Source organism: Pieris napi, chromosome 16 (assembly GCF_905475465.1).
Source record: "Pieris napi chromosome 16, ilPieNapi1.2, whole genome shotgun sequence".
Lineage (NCBI taxonomy): Eukaryota > Metazoa > Arthropoda > Insecta > Lepidoptera > Pieridae > Pieris > Pieris napi.
In genome coordinates, this window is record NC_062249.1 from 3588170 (window position 1) to 3604265 (window position 16096).

Here is a 16096-nt window from a genome sequence, read left to right on the forward strand (position 1 = left end):
CACCAGCTGTATAGAATTATTACAGCCTATCCCGGCATCGCACTGCTGGGCATTTTATTTAATATTTTGGGATCATTTTTAAAAACTGACGTAGTTTTTGAGTCTTAATCTTTATAATATTAGTACGGTATGTGTATGTAATATGGGCAATTTAAAATACTAGTATATTTTGCCAAGCGTATGGTACGAGTGTACAAGGATAATTTATAAAGATTTTCTTTTCTTTAAAATTTGTGTGTATGGAGAATTGTCTTATTTTACACAGCCTTGTGCACACAATATATAAACAAACACAGCACAATACTGTGTAGATAAAATTACCCCAATTTAAGGTGTTGTGCGACATTCAATTGTTTAAAATAACAGGTCTTATGGACTAAAGTACCGTGTAATGGTAATGTTGTTGTTTCAAGTAAATATAATGGTATAATGGTAACGGATACCGTACCATGTTTTATGAATTTATAATACAGTGGAATCTATCACTCGAATGTCAATGGAAATGCAAAAAAAATCGAGTTAACGAGTTTTCGACTTCACAAGAACTTCGACATACATATGATTTAACTGCTGAAATTTGAACTTACAGAGGCGCGATTTCTAAGTGTATATTTCGAGTGTATGCGATGAATGTATTTATTGCGGAGTCTCCTTTTTGAAATTCGAGGTATAGAATATAAACATGTTACTATCAATACTTCGTAGGGAAATAATATTTTGTCCGAGTTACAAAGTCTAAATAATTAGAGATATCGCGTATTCCCTGAACCCCTCAGTGGAAGGGAATGACCATTTTTTTCGACTTACTGAGGATTGCGACTTAACGTGGTTCGAGTTATAGAGAATCCACTGTAATTGCAAAGCTGCACAAAAACAGCTTGTTCGACTCAATTTGTTTAAGCAATAAGTTACAGAAGTTTGGCTGGATCACTATCCATTTATTTCAAAATAAAAAAATGCTGTGACAACCTTTTAGGTCATTTGTTTTTTCATACGCAAGTAGGTGATCAGCCTTATGATACGTTGACTACTTAGGTCTAAGGAATACAGGGTTTCTCGCAATGTTATCCTGACGAGTAAGTGTTAAATGTGGACAGAGAATCCATTGATGCACAACTGGGATCCGAACTTACAACCTCAAGTGAGAGTGTTATTAAAGCCCCTAGGCCAACACTGCCTCTATTTAAAGATATTTTTTGTATTAAGACAAACACATAATACAACAAATAAATTGACGTACGAACAAAAATACATAGAGCGGTGCCGTCTCTACAACATGCGGACACGATCAGCGAAACAAAACAGTGATAATACAAACAATAAATAGACTATTTGACTTTAAGAATCGGTACTGTGTCTTACAATTAAGACACAATTCTTAGCCGAGCCCAGAGAAACATGACAAAAGTCTGTGCAATGTCATAATGGTAGCGGCATATCCTACTAATTGGAGAGTTTCTGCCAATGTTTGTTCGGCGATGTGAAATTATCTTCGATCTACTATTCTAGTATAGTAGTAGATATTTTTACAAAGACGTAATGAAATACTTAAACAGTATGTGTTCCGCATTCATAGTTCCGTTCCCGAAATAGAGGAGTTCACTATACGGATAAAGCAAAGGATATTAGGAAGCAAGGCACGGTATGCCGGAAAACGCGTTTCCGGATGATGTGCTCTAGATGCGCTTTTACGATTTCCTGTGCGCCAGCGCCGGACGAACGGCGCTAATGACTCATCTTGTCTTCGAGTTCATACCTTATGGTGAAAATGCATTGCCTTTTCAGACAATTGACCTTTATAAAAATATTCTAAGTATTTAGTATGGTATGTAACGCTCTTTTCTTGAAGGACACTAAGTCCAATAGGTTTGGAAATACTTCAGTGGGCAGCTGGTTTTTAAACTGAAGTTAGTAGATACGTTTCGTTTCATTATTGCGAGAGTTGGTTTGAAGCGCACCAATCCATCGATCCTGACCCAACGCATACGAACTCGCGTGTCTACCATATGCCGACGAATTGTATCTTATTTCGGCCGTACAATGCGCAGAGGCGATGATAACCTGAAGAAACTGATCGTGGTTGATAACACAGAAGGCAAAAGATCACGTGACCGTTCACTAACCAGTGAAAGACTCATCGTCCTCAAAACTAAACACTGTGATACGAGAGGTGCTCCGCTCCAGATGTTTCGTTGCTGACCACGACGCTTAAACATGAGCTACTGATTGAAGAGAGAGGTTTGATTATGTAGGTAGGACTCTTTATAGAATTGGTTAAGAAATCAAATAGGTGTACTATGATACAATAGGTGACTTTATAAATGTTGAGGTAGTTTTTTTCATGGATCATTATTTAGATCAGACTTCTGCGCCAACAGACAATATCAATTGGAGGCTGATGAAACGCGATATCAATGCCCAGGTTCGATATATTGCTGAAAATTTGTTCCACAGACAAGAATGCTATTGTAGAACCTAGTAACTATAATGTTTTTGACTTTCCTAACTACGTAGTATTTTGAAAATAGAATTCGAATATCAGTCACGTGCAAAGTGCATTTCCTTTTTAATGCGAACAGCATACGTCAAGCGTTTCAAAAGAATTGATTGCATAAATGTTTGCCACCGCAGGCGCCGGGCACGTCAGTGCATATTCATACGTCATTGGTGCCAATTTATTCAATTGCACTAATGTGAAAAACCATTTTGTACATAGCTATATAATGTAAATCTCTTTGATAGGCAATACATAGTTTTTTTGTTTAAGTAATAGGAGGCAAACTGGCAGGAGGCTCATCTGATGTTAAGTGATACCGCCGCCCATGGACACTCATTTTTGTACTACGCTTGGCGTTGCATAGAGATGTAGAGTCTCTGCATCATCTACCGCATTTACCATTGATAGTGTTCAGAGGAGTTATTCGGTGTTATACCTGCAGCTGAGTTTCATTATCGTTCCACAACGGAGCATTTTTAAGTGGTTTTGCCGCGCACCACCACTATGTGGAACCAGCGGCCCACTGAAGTATTTCCGAACCAATTCGACTTAGGGTCCTTCAAGAAAAGAGCGTATCAATTCTTGAAAGGCTGGTAACGCACTTGCGTGCCTTCTGGCAATGTGAGTGTCTATGGACATCGGTATTACTAAACATCAGGTGAGCCTTGCTAAGGGGCTTGCAAATAATCTTGTCAATATAGTGGAAATTTACGCGGGCGAAGTTAATTAAGATTAAAGTCGGTAATGCAAGTGAAGGTTCGCTCCGCCCTTGACTGCGTTGATGAATGGGTGAGTAATGGCCGCGGCATTTTTGCACGTGTCACTTTACGATCTACGTGGAATTTGTATGGCGCTATTTCGATTAATATAATTTATGATTAAATAGTAGTGACCTAGCTGTGTACCTGCTGACTATGAATATGAAGATCCTTAATTAAACTTTGTTAAAATTGGGTGAGGGTAGTACCTTATGCGATAGAAATATTTTTTCTAGTCTTTTCAAGAAGATGCATTTTTTTGTCTGTACTCCAATAAGCCAAGCCAATAAATAATTTGTTTATTTATTTATTTCGTAACCCTACAGCTAAACCTGGTTTGGGTGTGTTGTGTGATGTGCTCATAATGCAGGTGATTTTGCGCTATGGATATTCTTAATAATGCTTTTAACCATATTCCGCGACAACTTAGGTCAAGACATAACTATTGGTCGTTGTATGTCCGGGCAGTAGACAATCATAAGTCCATATGGTTATTAATGTGTTAGTTACTATATTATCCTAAATAATATATTAGTAGCTTTAAAGTCTTTTCAATGAGATCAACAGGTAATCCGCTTTTACGCCACGGCGCCATAAGGAACGTTATTAATAAATAATATGTTTCATCATATAGCTAATACGAACAAATTTTTTTTTTCGTATCGCATCAAATTCATAGTTTTCTTAACATAAACTTCTTTTTTTTTATTTTTTTTATTGGACAATTCACACCAATTGATCTAGTCCCATGCTAAGCTGGTGAAGCTTGTGTTATGGGTATTAGGCAACGGATATACATACATATTATAGATATATAGACATATAAATACATATTTAAACATCCAAGACCTAAGCACAACACCAAATTCTCATCACATCGATGTTTGTCTCAGCCGGGGATCGAACCCGGGACTCATGGATTCGCAGTCAGGGTTACTAACCACTAGACCAATGAGTCGTCAATGACTTTGAATGGACAAAGTTGTATTCCTTACGATATGTTTATTAATGAAACTAGTTAATTATCAATTCGATTTACCTTATATGGTAAAGTATGGATTGTCCCGTCGTGAGTCATATTGTTTAGTGCAGGTAGATCGTGATTAATACCTAGTCATCACATAAACTTGCAGCTATACCGAAGGAAATCCGCCAAGGCGCCTAGAATGCGCTGTCATACATACCGTACTTAGAATCTGTAGTTTGATCCGTCATATGTGATATCATACTAATTTGCATGCTTAATAGTAATCGCTGATACATTTTAATCTGATGACTAAGTATGTAGAAAATGTACTAGATTTTGACTTAAGGGGGTTAATGTTTGTGATAAAATTGTTTTTGAATCTCACACTAACCATAGCGGTTTGATCCTTTGGCATTGCGTAAAGATGTGGCTGTTTAATTTACTGGTGATTTTTAGAAGTGCCTACCATTGATTAACATTGTAAGGAATTGTCAATAATACCAACCAATATTCCGAACTTTTCCGTATTAAAACGTTTGTTTAACGTGCGATAGTACAATTGTTAATTTTATTATAAACTGCCCCCGCGAACTTCGTTTCGCCTTAATATGATTTTTTGCTTAGCTTAGATTTTTAGTAGCTACATACCAATATATGGAATAGTTTATTATGCTACGCAATAGAGACTGTTTGCGTTCACTATTATGGAGGAGGTTTCGTCCAGAAATGGACCAAAAAAAGAGGCTGATGATGGTGAAATCGACTGAAAACTTCATGAAACATTTAATTTATATGAATGGGGCCACATTTATGTATGTATTACCACAAACCTATGGTCCAGAGGCGCTACAACCCTCTATAGCGGGCCATAGACGGACCGCATGTTGCAGTCAAGACCGACTGCAATATACGGTTTGCTCAGGAACTGCTCGAGCGGTCCGTGTATTGCGAATATGAATTTAGTATGGAAACTGCAGATTGCTATGCGGCGACCGCTTAGAGCAGTCAGGGTTTTTGCTTCACATTGATTGTTTCTTTAATAATATCTTTCATCATGACAGGGTATATCACCAACTTCCAAACTTAGTACTATGCAATTGAAAATAGTGTATTTTTATCGGCCCCACACGGGAATCGATCTGGTTTCGATTTCGATATGTATAAACATGATACACATTTATTTATAAATGTCGAAAAATTTTGTGTTATTTAAATGTTTCACATCCAAAAATACATATCACAGACATTGTAATGAGTCATTTGAATCGCGTGCAGACAGAACGACCTTAGTGATTTAACCCTATTTTTAATCAGAATGCGACTTTGTTTACATCTTTATTGTGTCAATTTTGGCTAAACTCCAATTCGGTGTAACAGAAATTGCAATTAAGAAACAAGCGTTATGATATTTCACTTTTCTACTCTAATCAGTCCTGACTTCGCACAGCTGAATTTGGTTATATATTTTGAACTGTTTGTATGTTTTGGAGTAGTGAGAGCAGTGTTGGCCTAGTAGCTTCAGCGTGCGACACTCATCCCTGAGGTCGTAGGTTCAATTCCCGGCTGTGCACCAATGGACTTTCTTACTATGTGCGCATTTAACATTCGCTCGAACGGTGAAGGAAAACGTCGTGAGGAAACCGGCTTGCCTTAGACCCAAAAAAGTCGACGCCGTGTGTCAGACTCAGGCACATTAGGCTGATCACCTACTTGCCTATTAGATTGACAAATGAACATGAAACAGATACAGAAATCTGAGGCCCAGACCTAAAAAAGGTGTAGCGCCACTGATTTTTTTTATGTTTGTTTGGACTTAGACTTTTGGTCAATTGATGTCTTTTATTAAACTGTAAGACATCATTTTGCATTGGTATTTTATTTTTATTTGGATTGGATTTTATTGGTATTTTTACAGCTTAGGTAACATTACTAGGGATAGACGAAGAAGGCGGTAGAATTTATACGAAAAGGTGGAAATCCGATTGAAAACTTCGATAATACGATGTTACGATGGTACGATGAATAATAGTGAAATAATTATTCAAATACGTCCAGTAGTTTTGGAGCCTATTCAGTGCATACAATCAAATTATTCCTCTTTATAATATTAATGCAAATGACAATTGGTTTGTGTATAATTATATATCATGAATGAAATTCAAATGTGTTGCTGTAATATGTATTTTAAGAAACAACATTTCAAGTTTGTTATTTTACTTGAAAACAATCACTTTTATCCTAATTTATTTGCGTTCAATGTTCTAACTAACAAGCCAAAACTGGCGTATTTTCCACAGACTAACAAACAAATTAAATGAAACATCAGTTAACTCATAATAGATAATCAATAATCTTAAGAATCTAATTTAAGAAAAATAATTATTTCTTTACATATAGCTATATAAACAATCGAGGTATTCAAATATATAGACATTTATGTACCTATAAAGTAATTTCTCATCATCCTACAGGTCTAATTGGATAATTCCTTACGATTTCAATTGAATATTTCGTCTATAATGAAGCTATACTTGAGAGTCGGAAATTAATTTATCACCTACTAGTAGACTCGGCCAAGCGTTGCTGTGGCTAAGATTTTTGTTATATTACATAGTACTAACACTAATCCACCATGCTTTTTTGGTGGTTATGCCGTTAAATTGTAGCTTACGTGAAACGTTGGTATTTATTTTGATAAGGATCAATACGGTACGAATAAAGAGCCTTTTCTAGCGGTGTTACTTTAATAAAAAAATAATAATAAAAGGGCGCTTATTGTGACGTGAAGATAGAGACATGCTGCCGCTAAATTTTTTATAGATAGTGATGTGTCCTGAAAAATTGTAATACATACATACATTATTTTGTTCTATCATTAATAGTTTTCGCAGCGCACGCGGTTGAAGAGTTTTAGTAAGCATCCCTAATTTTTTTGAAAATGAAACATAGCCTATGTCAATCGGGAATAGTGTAGCTTGCCAACGGTGAGAGAATTTTTGAAATCGGTCCAGTAGTTTCGGAGCCTATTCATTTCAAACAAACAAAAATCAAATGTTTCCTCTTTATAATATTAGTATAGATGGAAAATACAAATGTAATACAACTATTTCTCGACAGGAATTAAAGACTTTTTTGCCTCCGATGGGATTCATTGCAAACCATTTTTATGCTATGCATGGCTTAAGTAATTGTTAACACTTAACGAGTACGTAGTAAGGCTTTCATATAAACTTTCAAGTTTAAGAAGAAATCTTATACGAATCTCTTCTCATATGTGAGCGGCATACTTATAAGCGGATATGAAACGGACGGTCTATATTTCAGTTGAAGAAACTCAAAGCTAATGTAAAGGATATGTTATCGTATACCTAAACATGAGGTTGAGTAATATTAACCTGTTTAAAGCTTGCCGCCGTCATGTCCAACCACATTCCTCTTACTGGCTAATAGATGTTTGTACTTTATGTGCCCTACAGTATGTATGACGATATTTGTGTTAGGTCGAGATGTATCGTAGGTACGCCGACATGTCTACCTGTAGAAGAACCCTTAAAGAGTTATGCTTAAGCTTGGATATCATGGAAGTTCATGTGCTATATCGTCGCTCTAGAATGATAACCTGGTATGTCCAGAAAACCAAACAATACAGGGAACAAAAAAAATGTTTCATTTCGTTCAATGGTCGTTAATTATTATGTGTTTTTGTCCATAGTTTTAGATGGTAAAAAGGTCTTATTTATTAATAACATTAATAAGTCCTTACTTTATGATTATACCAGTTAAATGACATAAGAGTCTAAGGGTCTGTTTCACAATGTACGGATAAGTTCTGCATAAGTTCCAAATTAGCTATTTATTACTTATTGGTAGGATAAACACTATTGTTGCGTTTCACGACTGTCAGATAGCGCTATTCGTCACATAAAGTCCATCATAAGTTGTGAGTTGATGAAGTGTCAAATAGCACAATTTATCTTCCAAATAACTTATGCGTTGCATAGCTATTTGGTACTTTATCCATACATTGTGAAACAGACCTTAAGAATAAAAAATAAATAGCTTTTTTTTAAATACGAGGTTATCATTCTACAGCGACGATGTGGAAATTGGCAAAAACTAACGAACTTTGGAGTCATCTTCCATTTGTGTTGAAGTAGATACGACCGCGAGAAAATTGCTTTCTCTTAAGAGTCCATAGACTACGGTTGCCATTGACTTTAACAAAATATCTTTGATCACAAAATTAACGGTCACAATTCCACCTGACTCGACAAACAACCTGTGTTTCTCACAGGAAACGGGCGATCGATCAAATCACACCGGCAGTATGCAAACAAACGCATCGGCCGATATGCGCCCGCAGAGGTAATTCGCTGTGCGCGAGCAGGACGTCTCTATGACGGACATATGATCGGAACGTAGCGACTAGCGAGCATCAAATCCGTGCGCGTGCTTACGAATTGCATTCTTACAGGGTAACGGCGCTCGATTTCCCTTCTCGTTCATACCAAAGGTCCCACTGCAGCCTCTCACTCGCGCCCCATGAATGGAGGCGCCATGGAATGCGGTCGCGTGACGTGCTCGGCGCCGACGCCGATCTTGCTGCACTTCATAGGGCTAGTTTTGTTTTAGCTTTGCCCTTCGTATCTTTCATCTGAGTTATTTGGTTAATCAGTTCACCGAATAAATCAGAATGTGTGAGAAAAACACTGAAGGAATGACAGATGCATAATTCATTACGAAATTATTAATGTATAATTTTATTCAGCAGTTCTGGTAGGACGTGAAAAAGTTGAATATTGGGTATTAATCAAATTTATAGCATTATCGTCTTTGTGAATTAGATATTGATTCTTGTCTATATATTATGTTTTGTGAACTTCAAGCAAAGTGGTATTTGTCTACATTGTATTGACTTTAGCGAAAAGAGGTTTTAATTGTGTTGTAAGAAGTCTCCAACGATTTAGTTAGTACCTGCGGTGGTTTATACGGAATACTTTGTACCGTGGCCGTCGAGTCCGTCGTCTTTTGTAAACCTTGTATTTCGAAATAAACTAATATCGTTTAGAAACATCAATAAAGACGATATCAGTACGATTAAGAAACGATATCGCAACATTAAAAACATCTTTCACCGAATAAAATATGCAATGTTTATGCGAAGTGGAGCAGTGGTCGAATAGATTCTCAACTATGCAAGAATCAAGAGGCTGTTGGTCTCCCATCGGAGCCCCGCTGTCTGGCAGCCAGGCCCCTCTCCCCGCGCGCCCCCGAGCCGTCGCCTGCAATCCGCGATACCTACAGCGCACTCACCTCGCAATACCAGTTACCAATTAATCTATCACATTCTATACGGTAAATACACTCGTCACACAACTACGAAAACAAGCTCGAAAGTTGCGCTCAATTCTCGTACCTACATTGTTATTAATGCAATTTGAATAACTCAGAATTGTCAGTATGCCTCCGAGATGCACCATTATGTACGCGTTAGTACATTTATTGATTCAAAACATCCTGTTATTTGTTCAGGTACAAGATGGTACTAATTGAACAAGTGTATACGTGGTGGCCTCGCGTAACCCGCACTGCTTAGATTGCGACAGTGCATATTGTGTAAGTGACTGATGGAAATTTCGGTTCTGGCAAGTGTTTTGTTCGGGGCCCGGAGTCCTGAGCGCGGCATGAATGGAGCTGTGGTATGTGGGTCACGGTGTCGTCAATGGGCCGTCGCGTCAAGGCCCCGCGCCCTCCGCGCTGTGAAAGTTGGTACTACTTTCGCGATGCCCGTATACAAAATAATCTACACTCTGCCGCTCGAAAACTAAGTCACTTTTTGAGTGAATATCTCGAACATTCACATCCGCTTTGGTATTTTGTGGTCGGTCGACAGTTTTCGCGGTATGTGGCGTGTGAACCCTGTGCTGCTGTTGTTGAGGTTCAAAATGCAATGCGCGATACGGATATCGGGCGCGCTGTATGCTCGGGCTTAGGAATTCACTTCCGGGTAGGTCGGAAAGTGAAATGGTCTCGTCTGTGATGTAATTGGAATTCGGATGTATCCGGAGTCAACGTTACACCGCTCACTTACAAAATTTCTATAGATTGTTGACATAATAGGTTACACAGTGCGATAATTCGTTGCTAAATCGATTGTCACCGTTGTAAATAGCAAAATGAACTAATGATACTAAATACAAACTTTAACAAGCATAGATATAAAACTGCTTTATATTAAACAAAAAGTTTAATGGTCTTTTTTCAAAATGTAACGCAAGTTAAAAACTGTTTTAAAGTCTCTAAATTAAATAATAATTTGTTTGTATTTAAGGAGACCCTACAATGCTATCGCCAGACTAAGGCACCTGTATAATCGAAGCTGAATATTGACATCGAATAACTATGAAATTTTGAATTTTGTACAAATGCGAATCAATTTTTTTAAGAATCTCATCATTTTGTCTATAATCGATCTCAAAAATTATCATGTGCACTTTCTCTTCTTATGTGTCCTTTTTTTAAATATTGTCCTGATCATGATGATGATGTTTACATAAGTGTTAATTGATTTGTTTTGTTTCATTCGTTTTGTGTAAAAAACCACATATATCTTATGTATTCTTGCACTCTCTCAGTGGTTGCCTGAAAGAGATCGCTCGAGCGATAAGGCCGCCATTATTATTATGATATTACCTATTAAATCACAACAGAGCAGTGTTAGCGTAGTGGCTTCAGCGTGCGACTCTCATCGCTGAGTGCGTAAGTTCGATCCCCGGGTGTGCACCAATAGACTTTCTGTCTATCGTGAGGAAACCATTAGACCCAAAAAGTCGACGGCGTGTATCAGGCATAGGAGGCTCATCAACTACTTGCCTATTAGATTGACAAATTATCATAAAACAGATACAGAAATCTGAGGGTCAAAAAGTTGTAGCGCCATTAATTAATTTATTTACTTTATTAAATCACAACATTACATTATTAATTATTTTATCAATACGTTATCATACATAAAACCACAGTGTTACATTATCTACTTAATATAAACAACAACGTTTATTCAATTTAGTCGATTTCTAAATGATCTAATGCGATATACGTATTTTTGGAAAACCAAGTTCGTGCTCAGCCTCGACTCTGAAGCTTATAATATCGAACCCTTTTTATCGAAACGTTAAGTAGTCTGAAACAATGTTCACTGAAATGTCCATTTTCCGTTTATGGCGCTGTGTACAAATATTTTTGGTTGTCGCTTCGAGGAATGTATGGTACAGTCATTATCGCGTACTAGAAAGTTGTGCGGTGTGCTTTCATGCTCTTCGGTTCGCTACTGTAAAATACTATCGTGCTTATATGGCTTTGAATTTATAAATTAAATCAAAAATATTGGTTGTTTGTAAAGTAGGTTTACGATCGAGATGTTTACGTGATAACGTCTTATTGGTGATATAAGTTTCTGGGAAGTAAGGAATTAATGAAGATAACAATTTTTTCAAATTTTAAATTACATCTATCGTTTTATTCACACTTTTGATGATAAATTTCGGGTGTAAAATGACAAGTTTACTTATTCGACTATGATATACATTTTTCTTCATACATTCACGGAATGACTGGCAGCGCTCGAGATGAGACGGGAGATCGGTCCGTCTCTCTCTCGTTATACCTGCGATCGCGCTCGTGAGGTTTTGGTGTGACATAAGTTTCTGAACATGTCACCCGACTACAACGATTTTAAAGACGTTATCACGTCAAAATCACTTATATAGGTAACACAATGTACACTTATGAACGTCAAAAATGAAATACATATTAAATGCTTCTAATTTTACATTTAATAGCCAAGTTTTTTGTGTTACACAATGTTTGTTAGGAGCTGCAACCATTACACCATGATCCACATGACATCTTAAGTAATTAATAGTTAATTAATAATAATAAAATAAATTACATACAAAGATTTGTCCTCTATGAGTAGGAGGCAATGGTGACACAGAAGCACGCACTTACATTGTCGTGGGAACAACACGCAATAATATAGATTAAATATAAATGATCGATTTTAATCATCTTTATACATATAAGTTTCAAAAATGGTATATATGTCACCGTAAAATTGTAAAAACCGTTAGATTGTAATCTATCTCGCGAGATTGTAAATTGTCGAATGATTGTCAACTCAACATACTGCTTGCAATTTAACGTATTATTATTCGGTAGTTATATGAAATTGTTGGGAAGTAAAATTAATCTGTAATTGACCAAAGAAGTTTGAATGATAACTAAGTTAATGTAGTACAATCTACCGAATACCGATAACCGATAGATTACAATCTAACGGTTTTTACAATTTTACGTTAACATATATATTGGGTCTTTTTTGGGCCCAAGGCATGCCTACCTAACGACGTTTTCCTTCACCGCAAAGAAAAATCCATTAGTGCACAGCCGGGGTTCGAATTCAAACAAACGTTCGTGACAATGTATTAAATTACAAATGTCTGTCATATATTTATAAGAAAAAATGCAACAGCATGAAGAATTTTGATACCAATATTTGACGGCGACATTTACGTGTTAAACTGTATTAAATTGAAGGAAGATCTACGGGGTCTGTTTCATACATAATTTATAAGGCAGGCGAACAGCCTTCGGCTCTATCGGCCTTATAGGACGTGAACCTAACATTGTATTTGTTATTTATTAGACTACAATTTTCCAAGGGCGTGATTAAGAAGATTAGCGCGAACTACATCTTCGACTCCCGAGTATCAAAATCGAATACATTTTTGACGCACGGATATGTTATGTCTTTGACATAGTGCTTAGTTAAATCTCGTTTTTTTATATCTTATCTGATGTTAAGCGATACCTCCCATAGACACTAATATTGCCAGTAGGCTCTCAAGTACGTTGCCATCCTTTTAAGAATTCTTACTCTCTTTTCTTGAAGTCGAATTGGTTCAAAAATACTTCAGTACTGTTTCACGTAGTGGCAATGCGCGGTAAAAACTGCACTAAAAACACTCAGTCGTGTAACGAATCTCACCCCCTAGTAAAATCTCTCTATCTTTTCTCTATAACACCTGACGAAATAAAAAATATTTCCGCAGAGGGCATCACGATATCTCCACAATTTAAAGGTTGAATTAATCGATTCTAGAACATTCAGAATAACACTGCAGCACAGAAATCGGTGATATAATCTTACGCAATGACCTTTAGTTAACGGCGACGAAGGCTGTACAGTTAGCATTCCTAGATCAAGACAGGTGCTCAGGAGGAACGCCCTAACGGAATGCAGTGACATTCCTGCGATACTTGCGATTCTATGCAAACTCATCTTCTACTAAGTAAGACGCGAACACCGTCTGTCAAATACGTATTTTTAAATTCGTACTAAGTCTCGTCTCTGTATCTTGACTTAAATCTCTTGCTGAAGTCGTTAAGGGTTGGATATATAAAGCTTATCAATTTGTGTTTTCGTTTTGTTAAGATTAGAATTGTCTTTGACTTTAAACTCATCCTTTTTTTTTTATTGATAAAAAGCTTGCCAATGCACACTAATACATTGGTAAAAACAAACACAAAATACAATTTTTAATGTGACTTAAAGGCAAGGGAGCACTTAAAGGCAAACATGGCATACATGTAGAGATCATACAAATATCAATCAAAATTATTATTAAACAAAACAAACATTACGAAAAAAACAATTACTTACTAATCAAAAAAACTAAAATTACAAAAAACTAAACAAAAATCGATTTTATAGTGTGAGGGGAGCAACTATGGATATCAAGATCTTGAGTTGCACATACATATATATTAATATATTGTATGTCTCATTTTGTTAAGATTATAATGTCTTTGACTTTACACTACTTTACCTTGCACATATAAACTATTTTGCAAAAAAACCGGACCCTAAGGAAATTTACGTCCTAAGATCGATTCCAGTTCATTAATTGAATTCGAATTTATTTGTTTGACGTAGTCTGTATACTATTTTTAAATAATTACATGTAAAGTGAATGCTGGTAATATTTCTATAAATTTTTGTTGAACTCTTCAAAACCGATGTATTCGGCCAAACACTAAGCAGTGGTCAGCAATAAAGATATACATATATCATTGTAGTGGAGTAATTGATATTAATATATTAATAATTGGGTGGTATTTAAAAAATTTTACAGCTTTTTGGTTCTGGGCCCAAAGCAGCTGTGGTAGGATTTTATATGGCTGTTGATTGTAATATGTGTTAACTATACATGTTTATCAATGATATATACAAATTCGTAACTATCAATAGGTACTGATGAAAAATGTTTTGTTATAGAAATCTGGCGCTGGGCATTGGCATCCAGAACTTCCCTGAAGGACTAGCTGTGAGCCTGCCTCTTCAGTCAGCTGGCTTCTCAGTATGGAGAGCCTTTTGGTAAGCTTTTAATATATTTTACAGCTGAAAACGGCGGATTTTCATCGAATTATTGCATTTGAAATTATATTAATATTACGTGAATAAATAATAAATGACATATGTTATTATTAATTGTAACATTCGATCAGATATAGAAAAGGAACTATAGTTGGGAGTTAGTAAGTTTATTAATCAAATTAGTATAAATCTTATAAATTAATAAAATTAGCCAACTAAACCAAAAAGTTAACAACAGCAGAGGTCGCGCATTCGATTCACGACTGTGCACCAATAGATTTCTTTTTAATAACAAACGCTCGAACGAAGGAAAACATTGAGAACCTTAGATCAAAAAAAATCAAAGGTATGTCAGGCACAGAAGGCTGATCACCTTGCCTATTAAGAAAAATTTTTATCAAATTAATTGCATTAGTCAAATAGGAGATTTAAATTTTAGTAGAACCGAAGAACGACGGTTTATTCTTTTATTTATGTTCTAAGTGCTATTAAAATAGAAATATTTTGTGAGCTCACAGTCAGGGTTTCCAACTTACTTCTAAAACTTAAATCAGAGAAATAAAATATTAGAGGACTAAACATTATTATTTTTACACTTTAATTATATATTTTTAACATTTCTATTGTTTCAAGACAATTATTTTAGCGATTTTTTCAGTTTCGTTCTGAAATTGTAATTGATTTCGAATTCTATTTTTAAAAATGCTAGTTATTGTGTACATAATAAAAAACAGCGAAAAAAATACTGTTTTTAATATATTGGGAACCCTGGAGAATGCTCATTGGGACGAATGCCAACGCAGCCAGACTGACCGACCCCATTCCCCAACCACTCATTTACCACAGACTTCCCATAATGAATCGTCAAAAATATCACCACTTTATAATCTGGATTATATTCCATACTTGTTTATTAACATTTCTGGGCTGATTGGTAAACATTTTATGCAATGTACTTATAACACGACTTCTTTTAAATCAATATCTCTCAGTCAAACTCTTCACGATTACAACAGAATGACACCTATTTATTCAGGACTTGTTTTTTTGGTAGTGGACTGATTAATTTAAAAAATGAAGGCACCTCATGCAATCAGCATGAAGCGAATAATTATAATACAGCGTCAGTAATTCCAATTTAATTTGCTAGTATACTTTACCAGTATATATTACTAATGTTATTAATTTATTTTATAAAAATTCGACTGAATAGAAGCTATTTTCCTCCTCGTCCAAGAGTATTGAGCAACTTTCATCCACCACATTCCTGCTACCTCCGTTTGATCGTAAACTTTTCTTTGGCCTATAGACAGACCTTCCTGAAGATCCAGTAACAAAGTAACTAGAAAGGGCAAAACATATCTTTAAATAAGTCATAGTTGTTTGTAAATTTTATTCCACAGTACATAATTGTTAAACTGTAACTGTAAAAGTTT

General features: G+C 35.9%; 1 protein-coding gene across 1 annotated transcript in view; it reads left to right on the forward strand.

Annotated features, from left to right (window-relative positions):
* LOC125057359 (zinc transporter ZIP11) overlaps positions 1 to 16096 on the forward strand; it is a 53914-nt gene that overhangs the window by 15714 nt on the left and 22104 nt on the right. The window contains exon 5 of the mRNA XM_047661011.1: positions 14562 to 14660. Coding sequence (XP_047516967.1) covers positions 14562 to 14660 — 99 coding nt within the window. The remainder of the gene's footprint in view (positions 1 to 14561; positions 14661 to 16096) is intronic.